General features: G+C 36.4%; 2 protein-coding genes across 5 annotated transcripts in view; both read right to left on the bottom strand.

The window, feature by feature from the left end:
* Nucleotides 1-13,270, bottom strand: part of MAGI2 (membrane associated guanylate kinase, WW and PDZ domain containing 2) — a 1,355,072-nt gene that overhangs the window by 1,250,372 nt on the left and 91,430 nt on the right. The window lies entirely within an intron of this gene.
* On the bottom strand, nucleotides 5,718-6,281 carry LOC103014684 (dihydrofolate reductase-like). Its single transcript, XM_028167702.1, has one exon. The coding sequence runs from the start codon at nucleotides 6,279-6,281 to the stop codon at nucleotides 5,718-5,720; it is 564 nt and encodes a 187-aa protein (XP_028023503.1).

Below are 13,270 nucleotides of genomic sequence, written 5' to 3'. Positions count from 1 at the left end.
ACTTCAGATGAAGATAAAGAAAATCGCAAAGAGGAGCTACAGTGTAAGTCAACAGTACAGAAAGAGATGCACCCAGATTTGAATGAAGTAATCTGAGGAGTTGGTTCAAATTTGAGATCAAGATTATCTGTCTTTCTTGATACAATTAAAGGGATGACTTTAATCTGTAAACCTTGACCTATGTTTACCTTGGGTACCTATTACATCACCTCTCAAAAAAGCACAACAGTGAAAATCTGCTGGGCAGAAGTGCTCTCTGTTCTCCAAACTGAACCACAATATCCACAGAGAAAACTATGTCGGACAATGCTCATTCTCAAAGCATATTCTAATCTCTGGCTAAGGATGGAATACAGAACTCAGTCAGTCCTGCCTACCTGCCACAGGGGTGACTGAATCCTTAATTGTGGTGTGGTGTCTGCCTACTAGTCAGACATCCCGGATATGCTCACTTCAGCATCACTATCATGCTGAGCTACATGCAAGAGAGTGAAGCTAGTGACCAGGAACATCTTTCTACCTATTTTTAGGACAAGTGATGACTGAGCTGCAATGACCAGGAAACTTCCCTTTGTGATAGTGTCTACCAGTAGGTTTGACATGTGGTAAATGTTCTCCAATGTTAGTCATTTTACAATAGAAAAAAAGACCCTTTTGGATTCATAATAATTAATTATTCCCCTTGGCAAACTACTGCTGTAGTACTGGAATGTTTCATTTTAGTAAGAATAAGACTGTGGTTCTGACCAGCCAGATCAACAGTAGAGATTCTGACCTAAGTTCAAAGAACTTTTTAAATCAGGGTCTTTAAGCTGGAGATTATAAACCAAGAGGGTTTCTTTGGATGAGCTTCAGGGGCCCCATGCAGTTATAGGCAAAATGTCACATGTGCATTTCCTGGAGAAAGGTCCTATCACTTTAATCAGATTCTCACAAGTGTTTGGGACCCCCAAAATACATTGTATACCATGTTACACTCTGTAATAGATTTTTGCTCCCTTGAGATCAAAGAGCCCGGAGTTCTCCTGCAAACCAAATTAAGTGAAAGGAGAGCCTTGGAGTTTCTCCTTGAGAGACAGGACTTCTCCATCAACCCATGCAGGTACACCCACTTCTTGGTAAGGGACAGTACATCCTTTACTTTTCAGAAGCATTCAAAGTCAAGCAAAAGACACTCTAATTCAACAATCACAAAAGTGTGTATGGGCTACCAAAAGTCTATTTGTACTACTTATTCTTTTCTTTAGGTTTATAGCCTTCAACTTATCCATGATTCCACACAGTATACTAAGTTTTCTCAAAAGTTAAGTACAGAGAAGTGTAGTAATATTTTATGGTTATGTTTTGGCATAAATTATCTTGAGTATCTTTTCAAGAGAAATATTATGTTTACCTCATTATTTTGTTTAAAGGATTACTCAATTTTTAATGCACCATTTTTAAAAAACAGTGTTGTCATTACAAATTGTTCAGCATTCTTAATTTTAGCTATTTAGAAATTGTGTGTGAGTTTTAAAACAATCTTTTTTTACTGTTTTATTGTAAAGATGATTTATTGCCATCTTTACACTGTTAAGTTATATAACAATACCAAGTTAGAATTCTATTGCTTGATTTTTCAACTTTATACAATACCCTTTGACTCCACACTATTACAGACGAGGTATTCAGTGAATACTGTACCTGTGGTATTCTACATATGGTAGCGGCATGTTTAGCTTTGTAAGAAAGTGCCAAAATACTGTCTCCCTTACTCTCCCAATTTTTACTTGTATATTTCTAAATTGTCAAGGCATATACAGTTTATGTTCTGATTTGTCATCTGATCCACATATTTGGTTTAGTCTTATTTCTGTTAATCATATACAGTGCTTATCACTAGTCATTTTGCTAAATTTTTCTCTATTATCCCTTGATTGGCTGAAGCTCAGCCTCTGGTAGGTGAACAGTATTTCTAGAGTTGTGCCATATTTAATATTGTTTGTATACTTAATAAAAATCTTGGGTGGACATGAAATCCTTGATTTATACTTTCTTTCCTCAAGTATCCCAGAGGTTTTGGTCCACTGACTTCCAGAGTTCAGTGTCACAGAGGAGAAATCTAAGGACAGTCTGACTTTTCCCCTCTTGGAAGTATTGTGATCATTTTACATGGCTATTTGAAAACTGTATCATTAAAGGCTAATAAATTTACTATGATATGTCTTGAGGACATATGTCTTGGGTACATATCAGACGAATATGTCTCAGTGTTAACTGATTTGGGTCAATTTTCACTGGTACATGATATGTCCTTTCAACAAATAGGATCAGGTATTCTATCATTTTCACAACTTTTTTTCTCAAGTTATGTTTTCAAATATTTATCCTGTTCCACTGTTTTTGGTGTTCTCCTTGAGGGACTCCAATTATGCATATATAGGGTCTTCTCTGCCTGGTTTATATATCTATCATTTTCTCCTTAGTCCTTTTCAACTTTCCATTTTTATTTTACTTTTTTGCATCTCCTCACTTGTATCCTCAGTACCCTTGCTGTTTTCTCCAGTGTCTATTCTCGCGACTGCTCCTTTCAATTCTTTTATATTTCTGTGATGATTTTGATTTGTTCTTCTTTTTTACTAAAATCTGCTAATTGACACTCCATTTCCTCCCACTGCCTTGTTTTCTCTTGTATTTATTATTCATGGTCTTTTTTCACAGAAGAACTTTCTTTTTTAAAAAAATTAAAGACAATTTTTAGAGAATTTTTAGTTTTACAACAATATTGAAAGGAAGGTACAGGAATTTCCATATACCCCGAGCTCCCACACATGCATAGCCTCTTCCATTATCAATATCACTCACCAGACTCATACATTTTTTTAGCAGGGATGAATCTACATTGACATATCATAATCACCCAAAGTTCATAGTTCACCTCAGAGTTCACTCTTAGTGTTGTACTTTACATGTGTTTGGACAAAGGTACAATGACATGTATCTATCAGTATAATATTTTACAGAATATTTTCATTGCCTTAAAAATCCTCTGTGCTCTGCTTATTCATCCCTCCCTCCATCCTAAGCCCTGGCAACCACTGATATTTTTATAGTCTACAAAGTTTTGCTTTTTCCGGAATGTCATGGAGTTGCAATCATACAGTATGTAGTCTTTTCAGATCGGCTTCACTTAGTTATATGCATTTAAGCATTTAAGGTTCCTCCATGTATTTTCACGCTTTTATAGCTCATTTTTTAGCAATGAATAATATTTCATTGTCTGGCTTTACCACACTTTATTTAGCCATTCACCTACTGAAGGACATCTTGGTTGTTTCCAAGTTTGGGGAATTATGAATAAACCTTCTATAAACATCCACGTGCAAGTTTTATTGCAAACATGTTTTCAACTCCTTTGGCTAAATATGAAGGAGTGGGATTGCTGGATCCAACTGTAAAAGTATGTTTAGTTTTGTGAGAAAAACCAAAAACTGTCTTCCAATAAGGCTGCACCATTTTTCATTCCCAGAGCAGTGGATGAGAGTTGCTGTTTTTCCACATCCCTACCAGCATTTGGTGGTAGTGTTCCAGAATTTGACTATTCTAATGGGTATGTAGTGATATCTCATTGTTATTTTAATTTGTATTTCCTGATGACATATGATGTGGAGCATCTTTTCATATACTTATTTGCCATCTGTATATCTACTTCAGTGAGATTCTATTAAGATCTTTGGCCCATTATTAAACAGGGTTGTTTATTTTCTTACTGTTCAGTTTTGAGGGTTCTTTGTATATTTTGGGTAAGAATCCTTTACAGATGTATCTTCTTCATATATTTTCTCCCATCTTGAGGCTTGCCTTCTAATTCTCTTGATATTGTATTTCATAGAGGAGTTTTTAATTTTAATAAAGTCTGAATTATCCATTATTTCTTTCCTAGATTGTGCTTTGGTGTTGTATCTAAAAAGGCAACATCATACCCAAGGTAATTTAGGTTTTCTCCTGTCTTATCTTCTAGGAGTTTTATAGTTTTGTATTTACATTTAGGTCAGTGATCCATTTTGAGTTAATACTTGGGAAGAGTGTAAGGTCTACACCAGATTCATTTTTTTGCATACAGATGTCTGGTTGTTCTATCACCATCTGTTGAAGAGATATCTTTCCTACATTGTACTGCCTTTGCTTTTTTGTCAAAGATCAGTTGAAAATATTTATGGAGGTCTATTTCTGGGCTCTCTATTCTGTTCCATCTATCTATTTGTCTATTTTTTTTTTTTTTTTTTTGCCAATCTCACACTCTCTTGATTACTATAGCTTTATAGTAGCTTTTGAAGTTGGGTAATATCAGGCCCTCAACTTTGTTATTCTCCTTCAACACTGTGTTAGAAACCACCATATCAAAATTTTAAATGCATAATAAAATGTCAGGTAACAACTTTCATATATGTTCTCATTATTATATTTTATAATAAGTGCTCTTCATCTGTTGACAAATTTGTTGCTCTCTTTTATATTTTTTCCTAGTAATATTTTTGTTTTTGTTTTTTTGCTTTTTCCCACACATGAACATTTATTAAACATTTTGAGTATTATAAACAATTTGCTTCTTTTACTTAGCAATTTTTGGCATTTTTCTGTCAGTACTTCATTCTTTTTAACTGCTGCAGATGTTACATTTTATAGACATATTGATTAGTTATTTCTTATTAATCAACATTTGGGCTGTTTCCAAGTTTGAAAAAAAAAAGTTGCAACAAATACTCTTGGGTCCATTTCTTTGCTCAGGATTAATTTCTAGAAGTGGAAGTTCTGGGTCCAAACCCAGAATATTTTGAATTTTAATTGATATTGCTAACTTACAGTCTAAAAAGTTGTACCAATTTATAAGGCAAAAAATGCTATTTTTTGGGAGGGGGGATACTTAATCTAAATCTTTGCTAATGTGATGGGTAAAACGTTTTAATTTTCATTTTTTAATTTTGTGAAGTTTAGTTTCTAACTTACTAATTTTGGTTTCTAGCAGTATTCATTCTCCATTTATTACCTCTTTGAATTTTTAATTTTAGCCATCATGCTTGATATTAGATTATTCTTTTTTGTAAAGAGCAGCGAATTCTTGTTTTATCATTGTAACATCCCATGGGATCTCACTGAAGATCAGAAACAAAGTTTTTTAAGGTCTCAGACCATCTCCTTTAACCACCGAAAAGGTAGTCTCGTACCTGCCTCTTTACTATTCCTGTGGAATATCCTGGAGCTTTCAACTTATTGACTCCCAGTCTAAGTGAACAGAATTTTTTCCAGAAGTGTGATATAAGGTAATTCACAGTCCCTCTTTTGATCTAACTTTAATAACTGAATGCTAGCTCTTCTGTTTATAATCCATTTCTGACCTGTGGATCCAACTGCCTAGCTCCTAGCTCTATAGGCTTTGGTTTCAACTCATGCTACCAGGGGACTCTCCCACTTTGGGCTGTCTTGGTAGATATTCTATCCTAGGCAGGTGCTGGTAACCTATTCTTGACCCTTGATGGGCATTCAGGCAGTTACAGCAAGAAATGCTTCACAAATGGTATCTGACACAGTCTAGTTAAGATTGATGGGGAATAAAAGTACTTTGTTTAGAAATAATTATACACAGATCTAAAGTCAACAAAAGTCTCTACAAGAAAAAATATATAATTTTTTTGGGGGGGGAGGAGGAGGCTTGAAATAGATCAGAAAACATTTTCACATTAATTGTTCTTTTCATATACTTCAAATTTGTACTTAATGCCTTTCTCCTCCTGGACATCAGAAGGAACCCTTGGATATTCTGGGAGGAGTTTACATTTTTCCAAATCAATTTCTGGAAAAATTGTGTCACCTTCAAATTCCTGCATGATCCTTGTCACAAATAGACTAAGATGGCCTGGCTTGTTCCTGGCTTCCTTGTAAACAGAACTGCCTCCCACTATCCAAACCATGTCCACTTTATTTGTTAATTCTGGTTGCTCAGTAAATTTTAAGGCATCATCCAGACTTTTGGCAAGAAAATGCACTCCCTGTGGAGGTTCCTTGAGTTCTCTACTGAGAACTATATTAATTCTGTTCTTTAAAGGTCGATTCTTCTCTGGAAAGGAGAAGCAGGTCTTCCTACCCATAATCACCAAATTCTGTTTACCTTCTACTGAAGAGGTTGTGGTCATTCTTTGGAAATACCTGTATTCATTCCTGAGCGGGGGCCAGGGCAGGTCCCCATTCTTGCCGATGCCCATGTTCTGGGACAGAGTGATGACGCAGTTTAGCGAACGAACCATGACAGCGGCAGAAAACACTTCCGAGCTAGCACGTCACACCGACACGGGGATGACCCGCCAGCTTGGTGCGAAATTTTTTTTCCCTAGTAATATTTTTGTACCAATCGTCTGCCAGTTGCTTTTTTATTATTTAGCTATTGAAAGGATTAAATTTTCCTAGACAAGGCTTTGTGTGCCTAATTTCCTATTAAGTGTGTGTATGATGGGGGGAGGTAGAGATGTGTTTGTGTTTGTGTGTGTGTGTGTGTAAATGTCCAGAACTGCTTTCCAGGCATTACAACTCAGTATCTTCATTCATTTACCTGAAATTCTGATCCAAGCCTGAATCCCTGGTATGGCCATTTACTTAAGGTCTATTTGGTACATTAAGGGAGCTCTTACATCATGTCATCCTTGGGAAATCAAAACCTACTGAACCAATATTAACTCAAACCTATTATAAATACTATTTACCAGACATATCTAGTGAACTTGACAATTTGCCTGCATCTGACAACACAGGACTCTAGTGGAAAGATCCTTAAGTCTAGGGTTACATGAAGGTAAATTTGGGTACACAGCACTTACATTGTAAGCACTGAGCCAAGAAATGCCTGAAATAATATAGAGCAAGAGACGAGACATTAATAAGTGTCAGTTTCCTTCATTCTGTACACTGACATTGGTAGAAATAATGAAACATGAATGTTAAAAAAAAAAAAAAAGTCCGTAACTTTTAAGCAAGATGTGAGATCTCTTGAACTGAGTATTTGTTGGACAAGATAATGGAAGAACACAAGTGAAGAAGTATTTAATTCCTACATTGGCCTTCAGAAGCTGGTGTAATCAGGCCATCATCGACAAAAAGAAAAGGAAGTGAGCATGTTCCTGTTTATGGAAATACCCCTACCTTGGAAAGGCAATGAGTCATTAAAATCATCACTCCTGGCTAAGGATACTGTGGTGGCCAGAAGAGGCTAGTTCATGAGGACCAGGATGGGGAACTCCCTTATATGATGGTATGATTAAACCTGGAGCCTTGTATTCAAGGCCAAAACTTGAATTTCTAGCAGGTTACAGTTCTAATGGATTACACTGTTCAGTTGAATTTTCAACAGCTAGAACTGATGTGAACTTCCAAGGGCTGCCTTAACTTCTTCTGCAATATACTGGCAAGGTGCTGGGAACCCTGAATTATCTTGCTGCAGAAGAGAGAACTGGATAACTTCTTACATCCAAACACTTGCTATCCTGGTGCTGGGGACCATAGTTCTGCTCCTCAGGTCCAGCCCCTCTTGCTTCTATTACCTAATTAGTGAAGCCACTCTTTCTGGACATGTCCTCTGCCTTTCTGATACATTCCTACTGCAACAGAGACTGCATCCCAGTGGGAACTCCACACAGAGGGCATACCTAACTAAGAGGTTCTTCCCTCTCCTAGTCTCACATGGCTTACTCATCTCATAATGACATATTTAAGGAAGTTGCAAGGCAATCTGATGGATACATTAATGAGCCAGAAATTTTAATTCTTCCATCTTCAAAAGTTACATCAGCAGAAAGCAAAGGTCCTGGGCCTTGTTTTCTGTTCTATGCAAGAAAACCCCTCCTGTGTTAAGATGCAGTATTATGCTCTCAGCACTACTAGAGCCTCGATAAAAGAAACGCCCATTGAAACAAAGTGTATCTATTACAAAACTGTAGATAAAGACATGATTTATCCTGTGCCCTAATATCCCTTATAAAAGAAAATAGATTTTATCTCTCAGTCAATACAAGGACAGTTTTCTTCCATAGATTTACCTACGTGCTTTTTTCGTATCACACATTTAAAAGGATAGAGCCCAAGATAGTTCTTTTTGGTCTAAGTTTCCAGGGAATCTAGAATCATATTCAGTGCTCATCTACTTGTGGTAATTAAGTCAACTCAGGTACCAAATATCACGTACTGTTTTGCTAATCTTGGGTTTCTTGTTTGTTTTACTTTCCCTTCAATTTCAAAACACTAGTCTCTTTACTAAGGATCATGAAGAAACACTTTGAATGTTATGATATGATAGGACACTAACAAATCTATTGTTGTACTCCACAGAAACTTTTAGTTCTGGCATCTTGCTTCTAAGAACCCTTAAGAAGGAGGGAGGAGGCATTTTTACTTTTTTATTCTTGATTTTTGCCAGCCTGATGTTCCATCTCTAAAAAATAGCACTGGCCTTCAAACTGCCTAATTCTTCTTCTTTTTAATTGTGAAGTTAATATGTATTGTTAAAATCTGATTAAAGTGAAAAAGTCCACTTCCCCTCATTTCCCCAACCCTGCTCTCTGTGGCTAATGAGTGTTAGTAATTCCTTATATATCATCACAGAAATTACCTCCAAATTACCTTTTAATTGTTTTTTATTTTCAATAGGTCACTTCAAGACTATTTTCAATATAGCCAGAATTATAAAATCAAACAAATAATTGAGGATCACTAAACTGTCAGTCAGCATTGACAGAAAAAAAGAACTAAACCAGCAATACAAGGCTCATCAATCTATCAATCTATGTATCTGTATAAAAGCTTCCAGTGTCCGATTAGCTTTATATAGAGATTTCAATTTGAATAATATAATGTATAAACTATTAAATTATAGAATTTTAGATCTGAGAGTAACTTTAGAACTAAATTGGCATTATTTCCTTGTTTTATAGATAAGGTAACTAAAGCTATGAGGACTAAATGAACTAGTTCAACAGGATGGATCCAAACCCCTTGACTCCCAACTCTATATGAGACAATGTGGAACTCTGTGAACTAGGATTTTAGCAACTAACTGTAGGTGCACACAACAAATCAAAGTGAAACAATAAAACAGCCACTGTGTACTTCACTGGTAAGAAAATGCACAATAAATCGGTCCTAACTGTGTCAATAATATTTGACAACCTATATTACTCTATGAATAACAAAATAGAATATAGTTGCTCCCAAGATGTTTACAAGCCAGGTGGGGAGGTAAGACATATAAGTCATAAATATGTAAAGGAAAAAAAACAATACAAACAAAAATTAGTTCAAAATGACTCACAGACCATGCGTGCTACTGGAATGAGAGGCAGACACCTCATGTGCATAGTGACTGTGTCGTGAAGGATGTGCAACTTCAGCCAGGCTTACAGGATGAGTGAAAGAAAGAGGTTTCAAAAATAGTCATAATAAACAAAGGTGCAGAAATTTTAAAATGTTTTGGTTTGCTCAGAAAATGATGAGAAGTTGAGTTTGGCTGGAACACTGGATTTGTACGTGTGAAAACCGAGAGGAGTAAAATGACAGGTATGCTTTGGTGGGTGGAAGACTCTAAATGGAATATTTTAGAGCTTGGACTTTACTATGCAGTTATCAGGGAGCCACTAAAATTTATTGAGGAGAGGGTAATATAAAAGTGATATTTTTCCCAGGTGACTCAGGGAAAGAGTATGCTAGAGAACTGAGGCTGAGGTAAGGGTTGATGTTAGGGCAGCCAGCGAGGAGATGATTCCCAATGGGAGACCTTGGGTACATACAGAAAACATCCCTCTTCTGATAAAAGTTGCCTCTGAATCTTTAATTTCTCTGTTTCACTATACGAGATACAAGATCTCAAATGAGTAGATGATCTACAGGATGACTCTCAACAATGTCCGCAACCATTTTTTACTTACATATTGTTATGGAATGAATTATGTTACAAGGTGAATCCACATGTTGAAGTCTTAAATTCCAGTACCTCAGAAAGTTATCTTATTTGGAAATAGGTTCATTACAGATGTAATTAGTTAAGATTAGGTTATACTGAGTAGGGTGTGCCCTAATCCAATATGACTGGTATCCTTATTAAAAGAGGAAATGTAGACACCAATGACACATACACAGGGAAAATGCCATGTGAAGATGAAGACAGAGATCAAGGTGATGCTACTATAAGCTAATAATGCCAAAGACTGCCATCAAATCATCAGAAGGTAGATAAGAGGCATGGTGGAGATTCTCACTCACAGCCCTCAGAAGGACCAACTCTGCCAACACGTTGATCTTAGACTTTCAGCCTCTAGAACTGTGAGACAATAAATTTACATTGTTCTTTTTCATTTATTTATTTTATTTTTATTTTTGGCTGTGTTGGGTCTTCGTTTCGTGCGAGGGCTTTCTCTAGTTGTGGCAAGCGGGGGCCACTCTTCATCGCGGTGCGCGGGCCTTTCACTATCGCGGCCCCTCCCGTTGCGGGGCACAGGCTCCAGACGCACAGGCTCAGTAGTTGTGGTTCACGGGCCCAGCTGCTCCGCGGCATGTGGGATCTTCCCAGACCAGGGCTCGAACCCGTGTCCCCTGCATTAGCAGGCAGACTCTCATATGTTGTTCTTAAACCATTAAGTTTGTGGTACTTTGTTACAGCAGTCCTAGAAAATTCATACATGTATCCACATTAGAAGAAAAGAGTCCAGATCTTGAAGCCTGGATTTTGATGTTCTCTTGAGGCATAAAAAAAATGCTACTAACTGAATTTGCTAAGTTTAAGAATTGATAAATTTTCATAATGCTTCATTCCTGGATATATTCTAAAAAACTTAAGAATTATGAAAAAGAAGGAGTCTTCTTTAAAAATAAACCTTTGAGGTTCAATCACTACTTGGTTCTAAAGATTTCACATGCCAGTAACAGCTTTTTTATATGAGGTCATAATGAGTATCTTAAATATGCCCGAGTTCAAGATTTTCATTCAATTTGGATCAGTTACTTCCCAGCCAAGGAGATTATTCTTACTCATTACTTCCAAGGTTGCATAGGAAATTGCCAAACGTGAAGAGGTGTTGAAAAATACAAGAATATTACTAAATAACTTGGCAATGATTTTCATTATTAGAGTGCTCCTGGTAAACCATTTCTACATTTTTCTCTTTTTAAAATTATTCTTACATTTAATTAGTCAAATTCAAATGAAGAATACACAATTCCTCAGTTGGACGAGATGAACAAAAGAGTCCATCCTCCTGGAGAGAACAGTAATACTAACCACTGTGATTTTTCTGAAGGTGCTATTCTGTCCTAATTAGCAAGTAAGAACCATCATTTTATTTTCATTTCCTATGGTCTTTCCCATAAAGCACTTCCTACTTATATTTCTATTCTCATTAGGAAATCACTTATTAACACAAGTAGTTTTACTTCTCCTCAATTGTCCTTGCAAATACTCATAATTTCTTATGAACATTTCACCTCTCAGAAAAGTCAGTGTACTTTTGAGGTTTCATTTTCAGAGTACACAATTTGAGGTTCATTCTGAGAGTATACAATTTCAGATGATAACACTTTACCACGAGTTCTTTTTTTTCTCCTTCTCTATTAAGACCTGTGGTGAGAGAAATCTTCCTAAGCAGCTCTTTGATTCTGCTTTCCCCTGCTCAGTACTGCCTGCCCTATAAAGCATCAACCCTTCTCTAGGTACTCAAGGCCCTCTGCAGCCTGCACCTAGTCTTTCTCCAGCTTTTCCTCATCCACTAATCCTCTAAACAAAATCTATGCTTCTAGTTTTCTATTCAACTTATGGTTTGCTAAGCACTATACACTCCTGGGCTTTTGCTCCTCTTCTATTTTACTACTGTTGGAGTACTTCCCATTCCTAAGGCCAAGCCCATGTCAAACCTTTCCTCATACCCTACCTGGTCTCCCTAAGCAGACATGATCTCTCTTTCTGCTTTTGTAGAGCTATTGGTTCACACAAATACACACTGGCTTGAGAACACTGTGTGTGAGTGAGTTTTCCAACACTTCCTTGAGGGCAAGGGATATTTCCTATATAGTTATTTCTCACTGTATCCACAACTATGAAAGTAACACAAATACACTGTTACAAAAGATCTTATGTGAGCCTAGAGACTCCAGAACTCTTTAACTTCCGGAGTCATTGGTTCTCAGATTCCCGATAAGTAGTCTCATTTCTTTATCTGTGGCCATGATCCCATCAGTTCTTGACCCCAATAATCTTCATTATTCCTATGTTAAGCTGAAAGCTTCTTATTCTTTATTATTTTCTTTTTGCCCTAACGTAGCTTAAACAATGTTTTATTTTACAAAGAATCTGTTCCATAAATATATGCTCTTTGACATAATGAATAATGGAGTGTCCTTCTATCATATAAACATCTTGTAAAAAAAAATAGCACACTAAAACAAACAAAACTTGATCTGACCTTGCTGTCAAATCTACTATCGTATTTAATTCTTTATAATTTATCAAATTGTTTGATATGTAATCAGCACTAAAAGTTTTCATTTCCCCCTACTCAATCCTGCCTTAATTACCCTAGCATCGACCCCTCTGTTTTTCCATAACCCAGTGACTCTTTCCATGTTATCTTTGTTCTTCACTTCTGCTACACTGGTGATCATCCTTATCCCTTATCTTAAGGACTTTGTCTCCACAGCTTAACTGACACTTAGTAATTAACTTCTCCTCTTAGCTTTTCAACAAGGCCTACACAGCACATGGATTATCTCACCCCTCAGAGCTCTGGTCTTCCTTTCTGGTCTCTTCTACTTTATATCTCTTCCTTGAACCCCATTCCTGCATTTCCAACTAACCGAACTTCCCTTGAAAGACCTGACTTTCCCATTAATTTTAACACACCTAATACTGAAAGGATTCCTTAGACTTACACCCTATTTATCCCTTCAGTAGACTTCAACTGAAAAGTCTGAGAAACATGAAAAATAAAATCATGGATAAAATATGAGTACAGTTTTTATTTGGGAATATTTCATGTATATCTTTGTATGTGTGGACATATACTTAGTGCCATATTATTTAGGAGTTTCAATACCAATCAGCAACACTATATACATCATTCCCTGATGACAATAAATTACCCTTAGATTATCAGGGAAAATTTGAACTGTAAAATCTGATTTAAAAGTGTGCTAGTTGGCACTATCTTTTACTCTACTATAAAAATGTAAGGCCAAGAATATTAAGATGGTATACTTGATAAAA

The sequence above is a fragment of the Balaenoptera acutorostrata genome, chromosome 7, assembly GCF_949987535.1.
Source record: "Balaenoptera acutorostrata chromosome 7, mBalAcu1.1, whole genome shotgun sequence".
In the NCBI taxonomy this organism is placed as follows: domain Eukaryota; kingdom Metazoa; phylum Chordata; class Mammalia; order Artiodactyla; family Balaenopteridae; genus Balaenoptera; species Balaenoptera acutorostrata.
Note: the sequence above shows the minus strand (reverse complement) of the source record. Positions and strands in the feature narration are given on the sequence as shown.